The sequence below is a fragment of the Cotesia glomerata genome, linkage group LG2 (genome assembly GCF_020080835.1).
Source record: "Cotesia glomerata isolate CgM1 linkage group LG2, MPM_Cglom_v2.3, whole genome shotgun sequence".
In the NCBI taxonomy this organism is placed as follows: domain Eukaryota; kingdom Metazoa; phylum Arthropoda; class Insecta; order Hymenoptera; family Braconidae; genus Cotesia; species Cotesia glomerata.
Window position 1 is genome coordinate 13,631,081 of NC_058159.1, and position 14,383 is coordinate 13,645,463.

At 37.7% G+C, this 14,383-nt stretch overlaps 1 protein-coding gene across 3 annotated transcripts in view; it reads right to left on the reverse strand.

Moving 5' to 3' along the window:
* LOC123259239 (N-acetylglucosamine-6-sulfatase-like) overlaps nucleotides 1–14,383 on the reverse strand; it is an 89,335-nt gene that overhangs the window by 22,675 nt on the left and 52,277 nt on the right. For 2 of the 3 annotated variants that reach the window (XM_044719578.1, XR_006508194.1), the window contains exons 3-6: nucleotides 9,947–10,153; nucleotides 9,707–9,868; nucleotides 9,466–9,639; nucleotides 9,195–9,396 (exon numbers count right to left, since the gene is read on the reverse strand). In XM_044719578.1, coding sequence (XP_044575513.1) covers nucleotides 9,195–9,396; nucleotides 9,466–9,639; nucleotides 9,707–9,868; nucleotides 9,947–10,153 — 745 coding nt within the window. The remainder of the gene's footprint in view (nucleotides 1–9,194; nucleotides 9,397–9,465; nucleotides 9,640–9,706; nucleotides 9,869–9,946; nucleotides 10,154–14,383) is intronic. The other variant, XM_044719579.1, reaches the window with a different exon arrangement.

Below are 14,383 nucleotides of genomic sequence, written 5' to 3' on the forward strand. Positions count from 1 at the left end.
TCTTTCGGACCGTCCTTTGTGTCATATCTGAGGACTCTATCCGTGAAGTAGCTAGCTACTATTTTACTTAGGTATCCTGGCACGTTCTTCTCTTGAAGAGCTTGCATAATGCAGTCCCAGTTAGCAGAGTTGAAGGCGTTTTTGATGTCTAACGTCGCCACCAGGCAGTACTTCTTCGTACCACCCTTCCATCTGGTTCCTGCAATTGCCTCCTGGGCCGTAGTAACAACCAGATTGATCGCGTCCAGGGTTGATCGTCCTTTTCGGAATCCATACTGGTTGTTTGCCAGGAGTGGATCTGCAACTGCTTCTATTCTTTGATGAATTATGCGTTCGAATATCTTACCGGCTGTATCCAGCATACAAAGTGGACGGTAAGATGACCGCGCTTTTTGTGGCTTTTTTCCTTTAGGGAGTAGAACCAGTCGTTGTTGTTTCCATTTCCGAGGAAATGTCCCTTCCTTGAGGCACGTATTGTAAACTTTCAAGAATAACGTTGGTGCTGCCTTTATGGCTGTTTTCAAAGGCAATATTAGGGATTCCGTCTAGTCCCGGCGCTTTGTTATTCCCTACGCGGTTACAAGCCTCCATTAGTTCTTCTTCCGTGACAGATGGAATGTCTTCAGGGTTTAGCTGCCTTAACTGGCCGGTGAATACCGGTTGTTGAGGAAACAGCACAGTAACAATCCTCTCTAGGAGCCGCGGACACGTAGGCGACGGCATTGGCTGGTATTTCAGGTGGGCCGTGACCACCTTGTAGGTTTGCCCCATGGGTCCTTCTCCACTTCTTCGACGAGTTCTTTCCAACAGCGTCTTTTATTATCCTTGATGGCTTTGTTTAGTTCCCGACGGGCCTTTTTATACTCTGCCACCAGTTCTGCAAGGTTAGGTCGACGGAAGCCACGCTGTGATATTCTTCTTTTCCTGAGGCATTCTTTACGAAGAGCGCTGATGTGATCGTTCCACCAGTGCACCGCGGGTCTTCTATTTATGCCTCGTTTTCGTGGCATACTGGCGTCACAAGCTTCGGTCACTCTTTTCATAAGTTCTTTAGTCTGATCTTCTGCGCATCCAGCGGTGATCGGGCCATTATCCAAAGCAGTCGTCAGCGTACCCACGTCGAAAGATTGTACTCTCCACCGAATGTGGTTAGGTAACCTACTAGTTCCTCTAGTATCCTGGTCATTTGATATCTCCCAGAGAATCGCGTTGTGGTCACTGGCAGTGTAGATATCCAGCACCTTCCAGTTGAGGTTACCTCTCGCGAGGCTGCTACTGACGAACGTGAGGTCTACGATGGAACTTGCGTCTCCTTTGGTGTAGGTTGGTGTGTCACCACTGTTGAGTAAGACTACGTCTAATGCAGTAAAAGCCTCAAGTAACGCTTTTACCTCGTGCGTTAGTTAGCTTGCTACCCCAGTCTACTGCCCAGGAGTTAAAGTCGCCGGCTATCGCGACTGGATGATGCTGCTTCGCGTCCTCTGTCAGTCGATCCAGAAAGTTAGTGAAGTCAACAATAGAGAGGCTAGGTGGTGCGTAGCAGCTATAGAAGCGAACGCCATCTACTGATACTGCTACAAAGCCGGCATTGCAATTATTAACTACGCTCTGGAATGGGAGCTTGCCACAGGACCAAATGACGGCCCTAGTGGTCGTGTCCGTTTCCCATAATTTGCCTTTAAGGCATTTATATGGCTCAGCTATTAGTACAAGGTCAGGCCCTAGTTCACGCACTGTCTGCAGAAGCAAGTCATGTGCAGCCTCACAATGATTAATGTTTAGCTGTAATATTTTCATGCTCGTTTATTTGTTGTCTTCTGGAGAGCTTCTTGGAAAACTGGGCATTTACTAGAACCAGCCCGGTGGGCAGTATCTGTTGAGCCTGGGTTTTCATCACATAACATACACTTTGCTTCATTAGGGCATTTAGCTACTAGATGGTCAGTTTGTCCGCACTTAAGACAGAGCTTTGATCGATCTATTCCGCTTCTACACTGGGCAGCAACGTGTCCATAGTGCCAGCATTTGAAGCATGCTTGTGGTCTTTTCACAACTCTAACCCGGCAGTTCGACCAGCCGATCTTGATCTTGCCCCTTTCTCCCAGTACTGTCTGCGCTGTTGTTATTGGTAGTGTTACTAGCGCAGTTTGGGTACCTCTGTAGGCTGGTCTGATTTTGATAGCTCCTTCCGGTATCTCAAAGCTATCTCCAGCTACTTCCTGTAACGCCGCCCGGATGTCATCTTTAGTTGTTGTGTCATCGATGTCCCGGATTTCTAATTGCTCCTGTGGGCCCTTACTGATGACTTTGGCCTCCTCTTTCAGGATACTCTGGATCGTCTTTTGCAGAGCTTGTCCTTTGTCAGTGCTCTTTCTAGAGAGCTCGATGAGCATGTCTCCGTCTCTGGTCTTGCGGATCTTATCAACCGTATCGCAGACTTGCTCATTAGGGACTTCCTTCTTTATTCGGCGCAGTATCTCAGCATAGTTCGCCTTTTCAACAGGCCGAATTATTAATGCGTCCGCTCTGGTGAATTTTAGCGGTTTTCCGCTTAGGCTCAGGTGGTGACTTCTCAGACAACTGCTTCAGGAGTTGCTCTTTCTTCCTTTCTTTCTTCTTTTCGCTCCTAGACTGTACTTTTTCCAATCAAGCGCCTTCGGTTTGTTCTCTGGTCTGCACTGCCTCTCCTTGTGGAGGGCTTTTCTTCATATCCTTTTTCTTCACGACTCGATTGATTGTTGGGTCAGGAGAAGGTCGGTCTTTTCTCTTACCTGACTTGCTGCTGGCTTCACTTTTGTCTTCCGCGACTGATTCACCGTCACCTTCAGCTCCGGTGTCCATTGCTTCGTCAGTCACGGCGACAGCCTGACAGGCCTTCTCCGGTGTAGCATGGGATATGCGCTGCAATGATGAGCGCCACTCCTCGTCTAGCTTCTCAAACCTTTGAAGGGCGTTAGTTACACCGGTCATCTTGGATTTTATCTCTTTGTGAATGTTGACCTTTGGTTGGACGAAATCATTCAGCTCACTAATCAGCTTTTCAAGGCATTTGAGCGCTTGCGAGCGCTTCATTTCAGCGCTTGCGTCAATCGCTGCTTGTTGGGCATGTAGCCCGTTTCCACTCTTGTTTGTTTCCTGTAGGTTACTCATACTTTTTTGATTTACCAGCGCATCGTACGGAGTGGAGCGGGTTGTCATAACTAAGAACGGGTGTACCCTCGGAGATAGTACTCCTACCCCAGTTCCCTGAGGCCTAGCCGACACTTAGCCAGTCCCGGAATACACGTACGGACTAGACTCGCTCGGAGCGGTGAAGATTCCGATCTCTAACACTCACTGCGTACTTCCTGATCAAGGCCCGAAGTGGCTGGCTCCTGATCCACTGCTGCAACTTACACCTTGGCAGAGCAAGCTCACATCAGCCGTGGCCTGCATCGTCGGAAACTACGATACAGGTTCCGGTCACTCCCAGTGGGTCACAGCAGAGAACGATCGTCTTGTTAGGTCAGTTAGTGTGACCAACCCATTTAAAGGGGAGTTTTGTCCACGGGAGCTTATTTTGTTTGGTTATTTTGCTTGGCTCCTACCCGCTGTACCTCATCAACTAAGAGATTAAGTGTCATCCAAGGACAGCGAGCGTTCTCCCATCCGCTCGGGGAGACGCGCCCGGTAGCAGTATCTCTTCTGCCCCGAGTGTGTGTGTGTATGTGTGTGTGTGTGTGTGTGTGTGTGTGTGTGTGTGTGTATGTTTTTTTTTTTTTTTTTTTTCCCCTTAGGGGGGGAATCCTTTTTACGGATTCTAGGCATAGTTGTTTGGCCTGGATATGTGGCGACTCGACGCAGCGTCATACTAAAACTCGACACTAACGCCCCTACCCACTAAACCCTAAACCCCTTTTCCTTCTTTCCTCTAATCCCTCATGGAAACCGCTGTCAGGCATTACTTCGTGAAGGGAGGATCTAGCTACTGCTCTTCCTTCTGGTGACTAAGGTGTTAACTACCTTCCTTCTATCTTCTGCTATTTGCTCTTCTTCTTTCGGTGGAATGCAAGTCTTTAAGGACTTCTGTTGCAAAACGTGTTGGTAGCATTCCAGGCAGCTTCTGATGACAACATTGCTTCCACTAGTGAATCTGGTTGCATTCTCTGGTTCAGGATCCTCTCCAGTTCTTCACGCTGTCGATCGAAACAAGGACATACAAAGAAGACGTGCTCTGCGTCTTCAGCAGCTCTTGGGCAGGACGGGCACTCCGAAGAGTCATCGTGCTTAAAGCGGTGTAGATACTCTCGAAAACACCCATGTCCCGACAACATCTGCGTAAGATAGTAATTGACCTCACCGTGATTCCGGTTAAGCCAAATGTCGATCCGAGGTATGAGACGGTGCGTCCACGTACCCTTCTCTGCAGCATCCCATTGTAGTTGCCATCGGCCTATACTCTTCTGCCGTTCTTCAATTCTAAGTTCTTCAGGGCTCAGTGCAGTTGACCTTTTTCGTTGGTAAAGGGCCCGTCTTTCCTCTGCTAGAACTCTAAGAGGTATGGTTCCAGCAATGACGCACACTGCTTCTTCTGATATAGTGCGGAAGGCACTAGCTACTCCTAGGGCACTCAGTCGGTATATTGGTCCAGCTTTTCTTCATGATTCTTGGGTTTCCAGTGCATCAGCCCAAATGGATATTCCGTAAGTGAGCACTGATGTGACTACTGATGACAATAGTAGCCTCCTGCTCTGTTTTGGGCCTCCGACGTTCGGCATCAGTCGTGCGAGACTAGCCCTCACTACTGACGCTTTGGCACTGACATGTTCCACTTGCTGCTTGAAGTTGAGTCGTGCATCCAGCATCACTCCCAGATAACGGATAAATGGTTGTGATGTGATTTCTTGTTCTCCGACTCTCAACTTGATGGTTTCTACCGTTTTTCTGCTGGTGATGAGCACTGCCTCGGTTTTATGCTTGGCTAGTTGCAAGTTCATTATGTCCATCCACAAATTGACTCATCTGAATGTAATATCAAATGCCATTTCTATCTCTTCGAGGTGCTCTGCGACAATCACGACAGCTACGTCATCCGCATATGCTACAAGTTTGACTCCCGTAGGCAATGCTATTCTCAGGAGGCCATCATACATGATGTTCCATAGCAGAGGACCTAAGACTGATCCCTGTGGCACTCCTCCGGAGATTTCGTACACTTCCGTACCATTCGTCGTGTCATATTTCAGGAGCCTGTTCGTGAAGTAGCTCGCTACTATTCTGCGAAGGTATCCTGGTATGTTTTTTTCTTCTAGAGCCCGCATAACGCAGTCCCAGTTAGCGGAGTTGAAGGCATTCTTGATATCCAAAGCAGCCACCAAGCAGTATTTCTTCTTTCCACCCTTCCATCTCGTTCCGGCGATTGCATCCTTGGCTATATCAACAACCAATTTGATAGCATCCACAGTTGACCGTCCTTTTCGGAAACCAAACTGGTTCTCTGCTAGGAGTGGATCGACTAAAGCCTCTATTCTCTGATGAATTATGCGCTCGAATATCTTGCCGGCCGTGTCTAACATGCAGAGTGGTCGGTAGGATGACGGTTTTTCCGGCGGCTTTTTCCCCTTCGGAAGTAACACTAGCCGTTGCTTTTTCCACTTCTGGGGAAAAGTCCCTTCCTTCAGGCATGTGTGTGTGTGTGTGTGTGTGTGTGTGTGTGTGTGTGCGCGCGCGCGTAGGAACTCTATAGTAGTTATTTAGTTGTAAAAAGTTCCAGTAGGTTAACGTTTTCTTATGGTAACAATACGGTTTGGCTCCTGCAACTTTACATCGTTGAGCTCTGAGAGTTAAACGTTATTTACCTCTCACAACTCACAGGATCGTTCTGAGACAATAAAAAATTTTTGGCAGTCTGATTAATAATTTTTTTTACGATTTAGCATTGATAATTGAATAAATAAATGCGACAGAACGAATTTATATTGCCAACAATAATTGTATATGACAAATAAGAATAGTATTATAATAGAAATAAAATAATAATAGAACTTATATTACAAATAAAAATTATTTGTAAAATAAAAATATGGTCACAAAATTATCTTATTTTCTTGATTATATTAATAAATATTGGACATAAAATCACTACCGTATATGCACAAGAAAAGATAAATAAACGAAAACAAATTTTATTTTGTGTTAAATGGGGTCTTTTGAATGTATTCCGATAACTTATTACTTATCACAATATATTAAACTAATAAATTTAATTAACAGTCACAGCAAATGAACCTTGAAAAACCACAAATACAAAACTGTTCTAACGAAATTCAATTTGACAAAAAAGAAAACCTATTTCCTTAAATAAATAAACTGGAAACTTAATTGTCCTCATATATTTTTAATAATATGGATGAGTAACAAAATAATTCTGTTTGTCATTTTAGAAGGTTATGAAATATGTCAGCGCACTCCACTACTGCGCAACGTAGGGCGCTCCCAACTATACCGTTTGGCTCTGAGAACAATCCCGTAGAGCTCTGAGAGCTCAACAACATTGAGTTATCAGAACTAAATAACATTATGTTACTGTAACTCTACAACGAATAGTAAACTGTGTATAGTTGTGGTAACTCTACAGTTAGGTTACTAGAGCGAATTATTTTTTTCCGTGTATCTTATTGTCAACTTGCTTATAAGGATGGGCATTTCTAGACTTGACGTTAACTTAAGGATCACTTGTCGTTAAACTTATCTACAAGAATTTAACTAAAAGAACTTATAGTATGAGGTGGCTATCCGGGAATATATAATCTGAACAAAAACAGTTTCACTGTAAAAAAATCGCGCCAAGTCCACGTTCATAAGACTATTAAGAAAAAAGAAATTTTTTTTTCTTTACAAAAAGATATAAAATAAAAAAATTAAAAAATCCAAGTAACCGATATGATTGTATAAGATTTTCGGAAATTAAAAAAAATTTTGTTGTAAATTTAAAAATTAAAAAAAAAATTTTGGAACGTATTTAGTGTGCGTGGTTGCAAAATATTTTACTTTTAATGAAATTCGTAAAATCTATTTACTAGGACTTTAATAAAATTGAAATACACAATGACGCACACCAAGTACGTTCCAAAATTTTTTTTTTTATTTTTAAATTTACAACAAAATTTTTTTTAATTTCCGAAAATCTTATACAATCATATCGGTTACTTGGATTTTTTAATTTTTTTATTTTATATCTTTTTGTAAAGAAAAAAAAATTTCTTTTTTCTTAATAGTCTTATGAACGTGGACTTGGCGCGATTTTTTTACAGTGAAACTGTTTTTGTTCAGATTTTAGTATTTTTTGTAATTATAATAAAAATTTACAATTGGTACCAACTTAAATCTCGCGTTGGCTGCATTTTTTATAGCAAACTATTCCCTTGAAGCTACAGTTTATGTAAAAATAATCCCAGCGCACCCTGGTGGGCATAGATGCAAGCTGTGAAATGTATTTTTTTAACTGTAGTTTCCCATCTATTGGAGGATTACCATGCAATCTCAAATTATTTAGTCTGTGGCATGTCACTTTTTACATCGAAAAAGTCAGGATCGAAATTTTTGAGCTTGCTATAGTTTACGTTGATAAAATTTAATAATTTCAAGTAGATAAATTGTTATAATTGAATATAATGAACTAATATCAGTAAAATAAATTATGAATTACTGTTATAATATAAAATTTAGGAACAAAAAGTACCGTAGAATTAAATAAAATTTTGCAACCTCGAAATACCGTTCTGCTTACAGTAAACACACTCGGTAGTCTGGCGCTCCGTTTACAACGGATTTGAACGGAACTTGGCGCCAGATTCTACCGAATCTGTGGATCATCTATATAAATGATTAGATCCAAAAATTTGACAGCAAGTACTTATAATCATCATCTCATCGAAAATAAAAAAAAAAAAAAAAAAAAAAAAACGGTTAATTTAGAATATGCCCAACTTTAACCCTTTTATCTAACTTTAATCTTTAATCCAACTTCAACATTAAACTCAACTTTAAACAACTTATAAAAAATAAATTTATCGAAAAATCGTAAATAACCATTTTTGTACAGCGTTAAATTTCTTAAGGACTCAAATTTTGACATGATTTTTGTTTTAGTATTTGCGATTGCAGTGATTGATCACTGACGATTTCATGATCATTTAAAAAAAAATTAGTTTTTTTTTTTTTTTTCTTTTTAAGCCCTAATGACCCATATAACAATTATAACCCACATAATCTTTTACAAGGCTTGCGCAAGACTGCTCTCAAGTTCCATAGTTGATAGCGTCATTTTTTACCTAGGAGTCTTGTTGCAGATAGTTATGACGGATAAAAATTGCCAAAATTGTGCAAGTTTTCCTCAAAAATTTGAGTCTCTCATATCACAGTAAAATTTATATCTGTCAATCTATCCTTTTTAAAGCCATGCGCAAGTATCTGCTGCAAGCTTCTTGCGTACATCTATGGGCAAGTCATAGACAATTTTTAAATTAGTTCCTTGTGTCACGATCTTGTGCAAGCACTGTGTTTCTTGGGGAATAGGTCTACAAAAAGTTTCGCATAAATTTTCAAATTTTTTATCCAACCGAAAAAAACGTTACGAAAAAAAAAGTCATTTAAATTATTTTTGACCAAACCATAATCTTTTAAAAACTAAGAAATAGCCGATTTGCGATCCTAAATCTTTTTTAAAAACCTTCGGTTTGTTCCAAAACAATTAAAATGACACTTTTTTCTCATTCTCTTCAAATAGTTATCAAAAAGTTTATCGATTATAAGTCTTAAGTTTTTAACTATTAAGGAATGTAATGCAATAAAAAAAAAAGTTGGAAGATCTCTTCAAAAATGCTAAACTGATAAAAACGACAAAAAATTTTTCAAATTGTTCATTGTTCTAAATTAAATTGTCGAAGTAAAATCGTTACCTCTTTTAAATGAGTTAATGATTCTTAGAACAATGAAAAATAAAAAAAAAAACAATCGCCAGGTTCTAAAAAACAATAATAAAAAGATTAAAGTAAATATATTACAATATGACGAAAAAGTAAAATATTTCAAATTAATTTAGGTCATTGAATCTCTTATAATCAAATTATTTCTAATATTATTAGCAACTATTTTGTTTTCAGAATTTATACTTTCTAAATGCAAAAGATATATTTTTTTTTTCAAATAGTTACCAATGTGATATCCATTATCAGACGTAAATATTATAAATGTATCGTTCAAAAAGTTTTCCAATTTTAACGTTTGATGTATTTTTTCTACTAAATCATCTATCGATAATAGTGTTTCCCAGCGTCGTCTATATATAAAATCTAGCTTTGTTAATATTTCATTTGGAAGTGGAGATGGATGCATCCGCACCAACCAATGTTTATCCTGTAAAAAAGCTTACGATTTCAAATTCAATTTAACAAATATCAACTAATATGAGCATAATAATCATACCAATTGAGTAAATGAATTGAAATTGGGTGTCCGTTTTGCCTTAATATCTCTAAATTTATCATTATGTCTCACAGCTGGTGTGAATGGTGCATGTGGTGCTGGAGGTGCAAGAACCATGAGAAATGGTTGAGTGGAGTTATCATAACTTCGAATGAAATCAACAGCCATTCCAGCCTATTTAGGAACTCATATTTTACTTTTGTACTACGTTGTTATTTTAAATAAATTTTGAAAATCTTACTATCACATCTGTCAAATAGTCTTCGGTTTTATCTGAATAAAATTTTGTGGTACCATTTATCGACAATGTATAATTATAGTACTTCGAATTACCTAATAATCCAGCCCACCAATCCCATCCGGATGGTACGTGGCTTGGTCCGCCTGCTGACTCTGCTCCGTACTAAAAAATAAACCGTTTTAAATCATATCTATGTGAATCAGTACAATTTTAAACTAAATTTTCAATAAGTACGCTTACTTCATTCAAATATTTACCGGCGTAAAATGTTCTATAATTTTTTTGGTTTTTAAGAATCGTACCAAATGTTCGCTTTTCGTGAGTTCTTTGCCATTCTATACTATTACATCCTCCAGATAAAGAGTTATTTAAAGTCAAATGATTATGCTGGTATCGTCCTGTCAAAATAGATGCTCTATTTGGACAGCATATTGGCGATGCTACAAACTGAAAAAGATTACTTACTTATCTAATTGTACATTAAATGACGATTCTTAGAATTGTCATGCACAAATGCGGAAGCTTATTGTATCTGTATGCTGTGAAAATTAAACCTCTGATTTTCTATTGTAATAAATATGATAGTTCATAAATAGTAGCATTAAATACGGATCATGAATATTTCAACTATTAAAAATGACTCCCTGGCAGATTCGTGATCACGATAAAATGATCGTGAAACGACGGTGAATGTACCGTGAAATCACAGTGTCGACAAATGATCGTCGAATGACCGTCACTTGACTATCGAACGGCCATCGTTTGACAGTGAACGACGAGTATCATTGTGAAAGTTTTTCACTGTTACTTTATGATTTTTATTCTGTATAGTTATCATACTTCACTCTTGGAAAAACCAAATTTTTACTTGACCTCCGATTTTTTATCTGAGTAAAAATCGTAGATCATCGATCGATCGTCTGTCATTTAACAGTTATTTGAAAACATATAAATTGTCAAAAAACCGTAACTCGGTGGTGAATACACAGTAATCTGTAAGTGAAACGAGCGTATAATGTCGGTAAGTCAGGAACAAGTGTTGTATTTTTTTCATAGTCTTAAATGAAAAACCATAATAATTTTTGTTTATGAAAAATATAATAATATTGTTTTTTTTTTTTTTTTTTTAATCGTTAAATATTTTATTCAACAATTAATTAATTAATAAATTATAATTTATTTTCAACTTAACTTTAAATATTTTCTGCACGTCTAATATTTTCACCGTAATTCCAAAACTAGAATCCATTATTAAAGATTTGAGTTTTTTTTTTTTTTTTAGAGACGAAAACTTTAATTTCAAAATTACGGAAAAATTGTTTGTTATCAAGAAAAATTATTATGAGATATTTTTTTTTAACAATTAAATTTTTAACAATTTCTTTTTTAGATATTTTTTTATACAGTTAATAATTTCACCGTAATTTCGAAATCAAGATTTTCGTAATCATCAAAAATTTGAATCATTTATTACGATTATTATTTTGAAGTCATGGAAAAAATATAAATTTATTTAAGCTATTTTTATCTGTACAATGAAAAAAAATGACTTGGTTTTGACACTTTATGAGGTGACTGATTTAATCGTTTCGAACAGTGTCTCAGATAGCCGAACTGGTAAAGTCTCGGGCGCGCAACTAGATGAGTCGAGTTCGAGCCCCGGTCTGTCCGAAATATTTTATTTATTTTATTGTCCGTGACAGTAGCGTAAAATTATCGTATTTCGACAGTATATTGAGCGTACAGTGTCGGTCATAACGTCGTAGATTCACTTGCGTATGCACCATATATATTCGATAAATTTATAGTAGACATCGTTCACAACGGTATCCGATGCTGACTGACAAACCACTCGGTAAAAACGAACTTTATACGGTGAAACGACCGTGAAACAACCGTCGATCGACCGTGCTTTCACCGTGTCGCCAAAACCGCCAGGGCTAATACAGGCATGAAAATCATATACTTGGATGACATATCCAAAAATCAAAAAAGATAGTATTTTGGTTGATAATTTAAAGAATTTTAATGTATTGAGTTGGTATAATTAATGTTTATGTTATTATCTATCAAATTTTATTATTTTTGAAAGTTGTAAGTGTATTTCATTATTGTTGATAAATAATTATTATTGCAATAAAATTAAATATATATACCATAAAATAATTATATTTAATGATCATATTGTTATTTTTAATATTTAATTATTGATGAATAACTTAAACGAATTTATATTCTTTCTATTATTTTATGTTTATGAAATAAAATCATTATTTAGATTTTTATATTTGTAAGCATTGCACTGAAAAAAAAGTTTTCTACGCTTCACTATCCGTTGTATCGTGAACGGCATATCGCTATAATCAAGGAACGGATCCTGACGGTTGCGATCTAAGCTCGAAGCGCCAGTGTCTTCGGCGTAAGTTCCTAACCTCATTTTTCATTGTTTATCGACAATTATTAAGTGCATGGTGATTATTGTCGTAATTATTATTACTGGATAAAATTTTTAAAACTTGGCTTCGATCATATTAATCATTATTTGAAACATCAATAATAAATTATGCAAAGTCAGTTTCTCCTTCACCGCTAGGTGTATTCAATAGATCGCTAAATTAGCAAAACGGATAGTGACCATAGCGATCCAGTGTTTCGTAACGTGCGTATAGTGACAGTAGCGATACTGTATCCTGAAGCGTAGAAAACTTTTTTTTCAGTGTGTGATGATGTGATTGAGGATTTTGAATTAGCCACTCAACATGAATATTTTCGTGGCCACAAGCAAATTTATGAAACTGAAACAGATAGTCGAATCTTATTTGTGATACCAGAAGGAAATGAACAACGTAAATATTGTTTAAAATTAAAACTAAAAATGGACGGAAACAAATTAATAGTTAATATTTTTAATTAATGCTATTACTTCATTCTTTCATTCTTTCATTCTTCATTCAAGAAATCTAACAATTGGAAAGAAATTTCAAAAGGTCTCAAAGATTTAAATATACAAGTAAATAAATATTTAGATTGCCAAACTTACGAATTTTTCTTCATAACTTAAAGCAATACCAACGCGATCTACTGCTGATTCCTTAACTAATCTGTTTCAATTAACCGTGTGCTAATGCGGCATCGTGCGGCAGTGAGTCGCATTGTGCTCCCGTAATTGAAAAACTACCATTGGTAGTTCTACCATGTTCGAGCGAGAAAAGATTTATCGGACATAAAATGAGCTTAAATAGTAGTAGTATTATTAGTACTGTACCATACAACTAATTATACTCGGCACGGAACTTAGTACTTAGCTAAAAAAACTGAATTGTGTACTGAGAGCCAAACCCTAAGCGCTTAAATAAACTCAGACAGAATAACGGACATTTACACACGGAAAAAAAATTAGGAAAACGGTTGACCCTGTAGGCCATCCCTACAACTTCCCGCTCATTTCGTACCTAAGCGCTTAAAATTGCATTTATGATGATTTTGAGCTCTTTGAGCTCCAAAATACAGTTTATGTGTTATTTTGAGCTCTCCGAGCTCAAAAATCTTATCAAAGTTCGATGAAACACGATTTTTAAAATTTTCAAACTGCTATAACTTTTGAATGAATCAACCGATTTGCACGCAGTTAGCGGCAATCGATGTAGTTTTTTGAGCTATATAAATAATTCTGAACAAAAACATTGATCTGATGAAAAATTTCGGCGTTATTACAAAAAAAACTTTTTTCGACAACGATATCTCACGCACGCATCACGATTCTGACGCTTTTGGTGGTGATCGATGCGGGTTTTCAAGGTTAAGAGCTGATTAGTTTTTGAAGTTGATCGGTTCAGCCAATTCGGAGATATTTAAAAAAAATTAGGAAAACGGTTGACCCTAAAGGTCATCCCTGCAACTTCCCGCTACCTCCATACCTAAGCGCTCAACAATTCACTTATTTTTTGAGCTCTTCAAGCTCAAAAATATAGTTTTTGTGTTATTTTGATCTCTTCGAGCTCAAATAAATAGCTGTTCTGTGCTTTTGAACTCTTCGAGCTCAAAAGGCTGATGGAAGTTTCATAGAACACTATTTTTGGAATTTTCAAACCGCAATAACTTTTGAATGTATTAACCGATTTTCTCGTGGTTTACGGCATTCAACGCAGATTTTTGAGTTATTTTAAGAATCTTTAAGCACAAATTGGTCAGACTTAAAATTTCATAGAAATTTGTACCAGGGTAAAATTACCCTGAATCGATAAGTCGCCAGAGATCGATAACTGTTCGACGCAGTACTGGCGTGTCTCGATCTTCGGGCCTAAAGAGAGAGTAGGAGGGGATAGTTTGGGGTTATTATATAGGTGAGCCATGCATTGTGACAGGGAAAAGTAGTGTAACCGCCAGACAGTGTGCCACAGAAATCAAGAGGGACCGATCCCCGAAGTAGTTACCTATCGACAGAAGCCAACAACATCTAGGACTTCAATCTCGAGTAGTGAGTTAGATCGTCGTTTATTCATCAAGGTATTGAATATAATTACTCTGTGGGCTAGGAGTGGACCGCGGGGTTTATACTCGGTTTACTTCTCCTCTGATTAATTATTCATAATTATTTAATTCGTAATAATTCAGTAATTATTTGATAGTAATTGTTTAACATTCGTTAGTTGGTGTTGAGCGTCCCTCAAGGGGGTT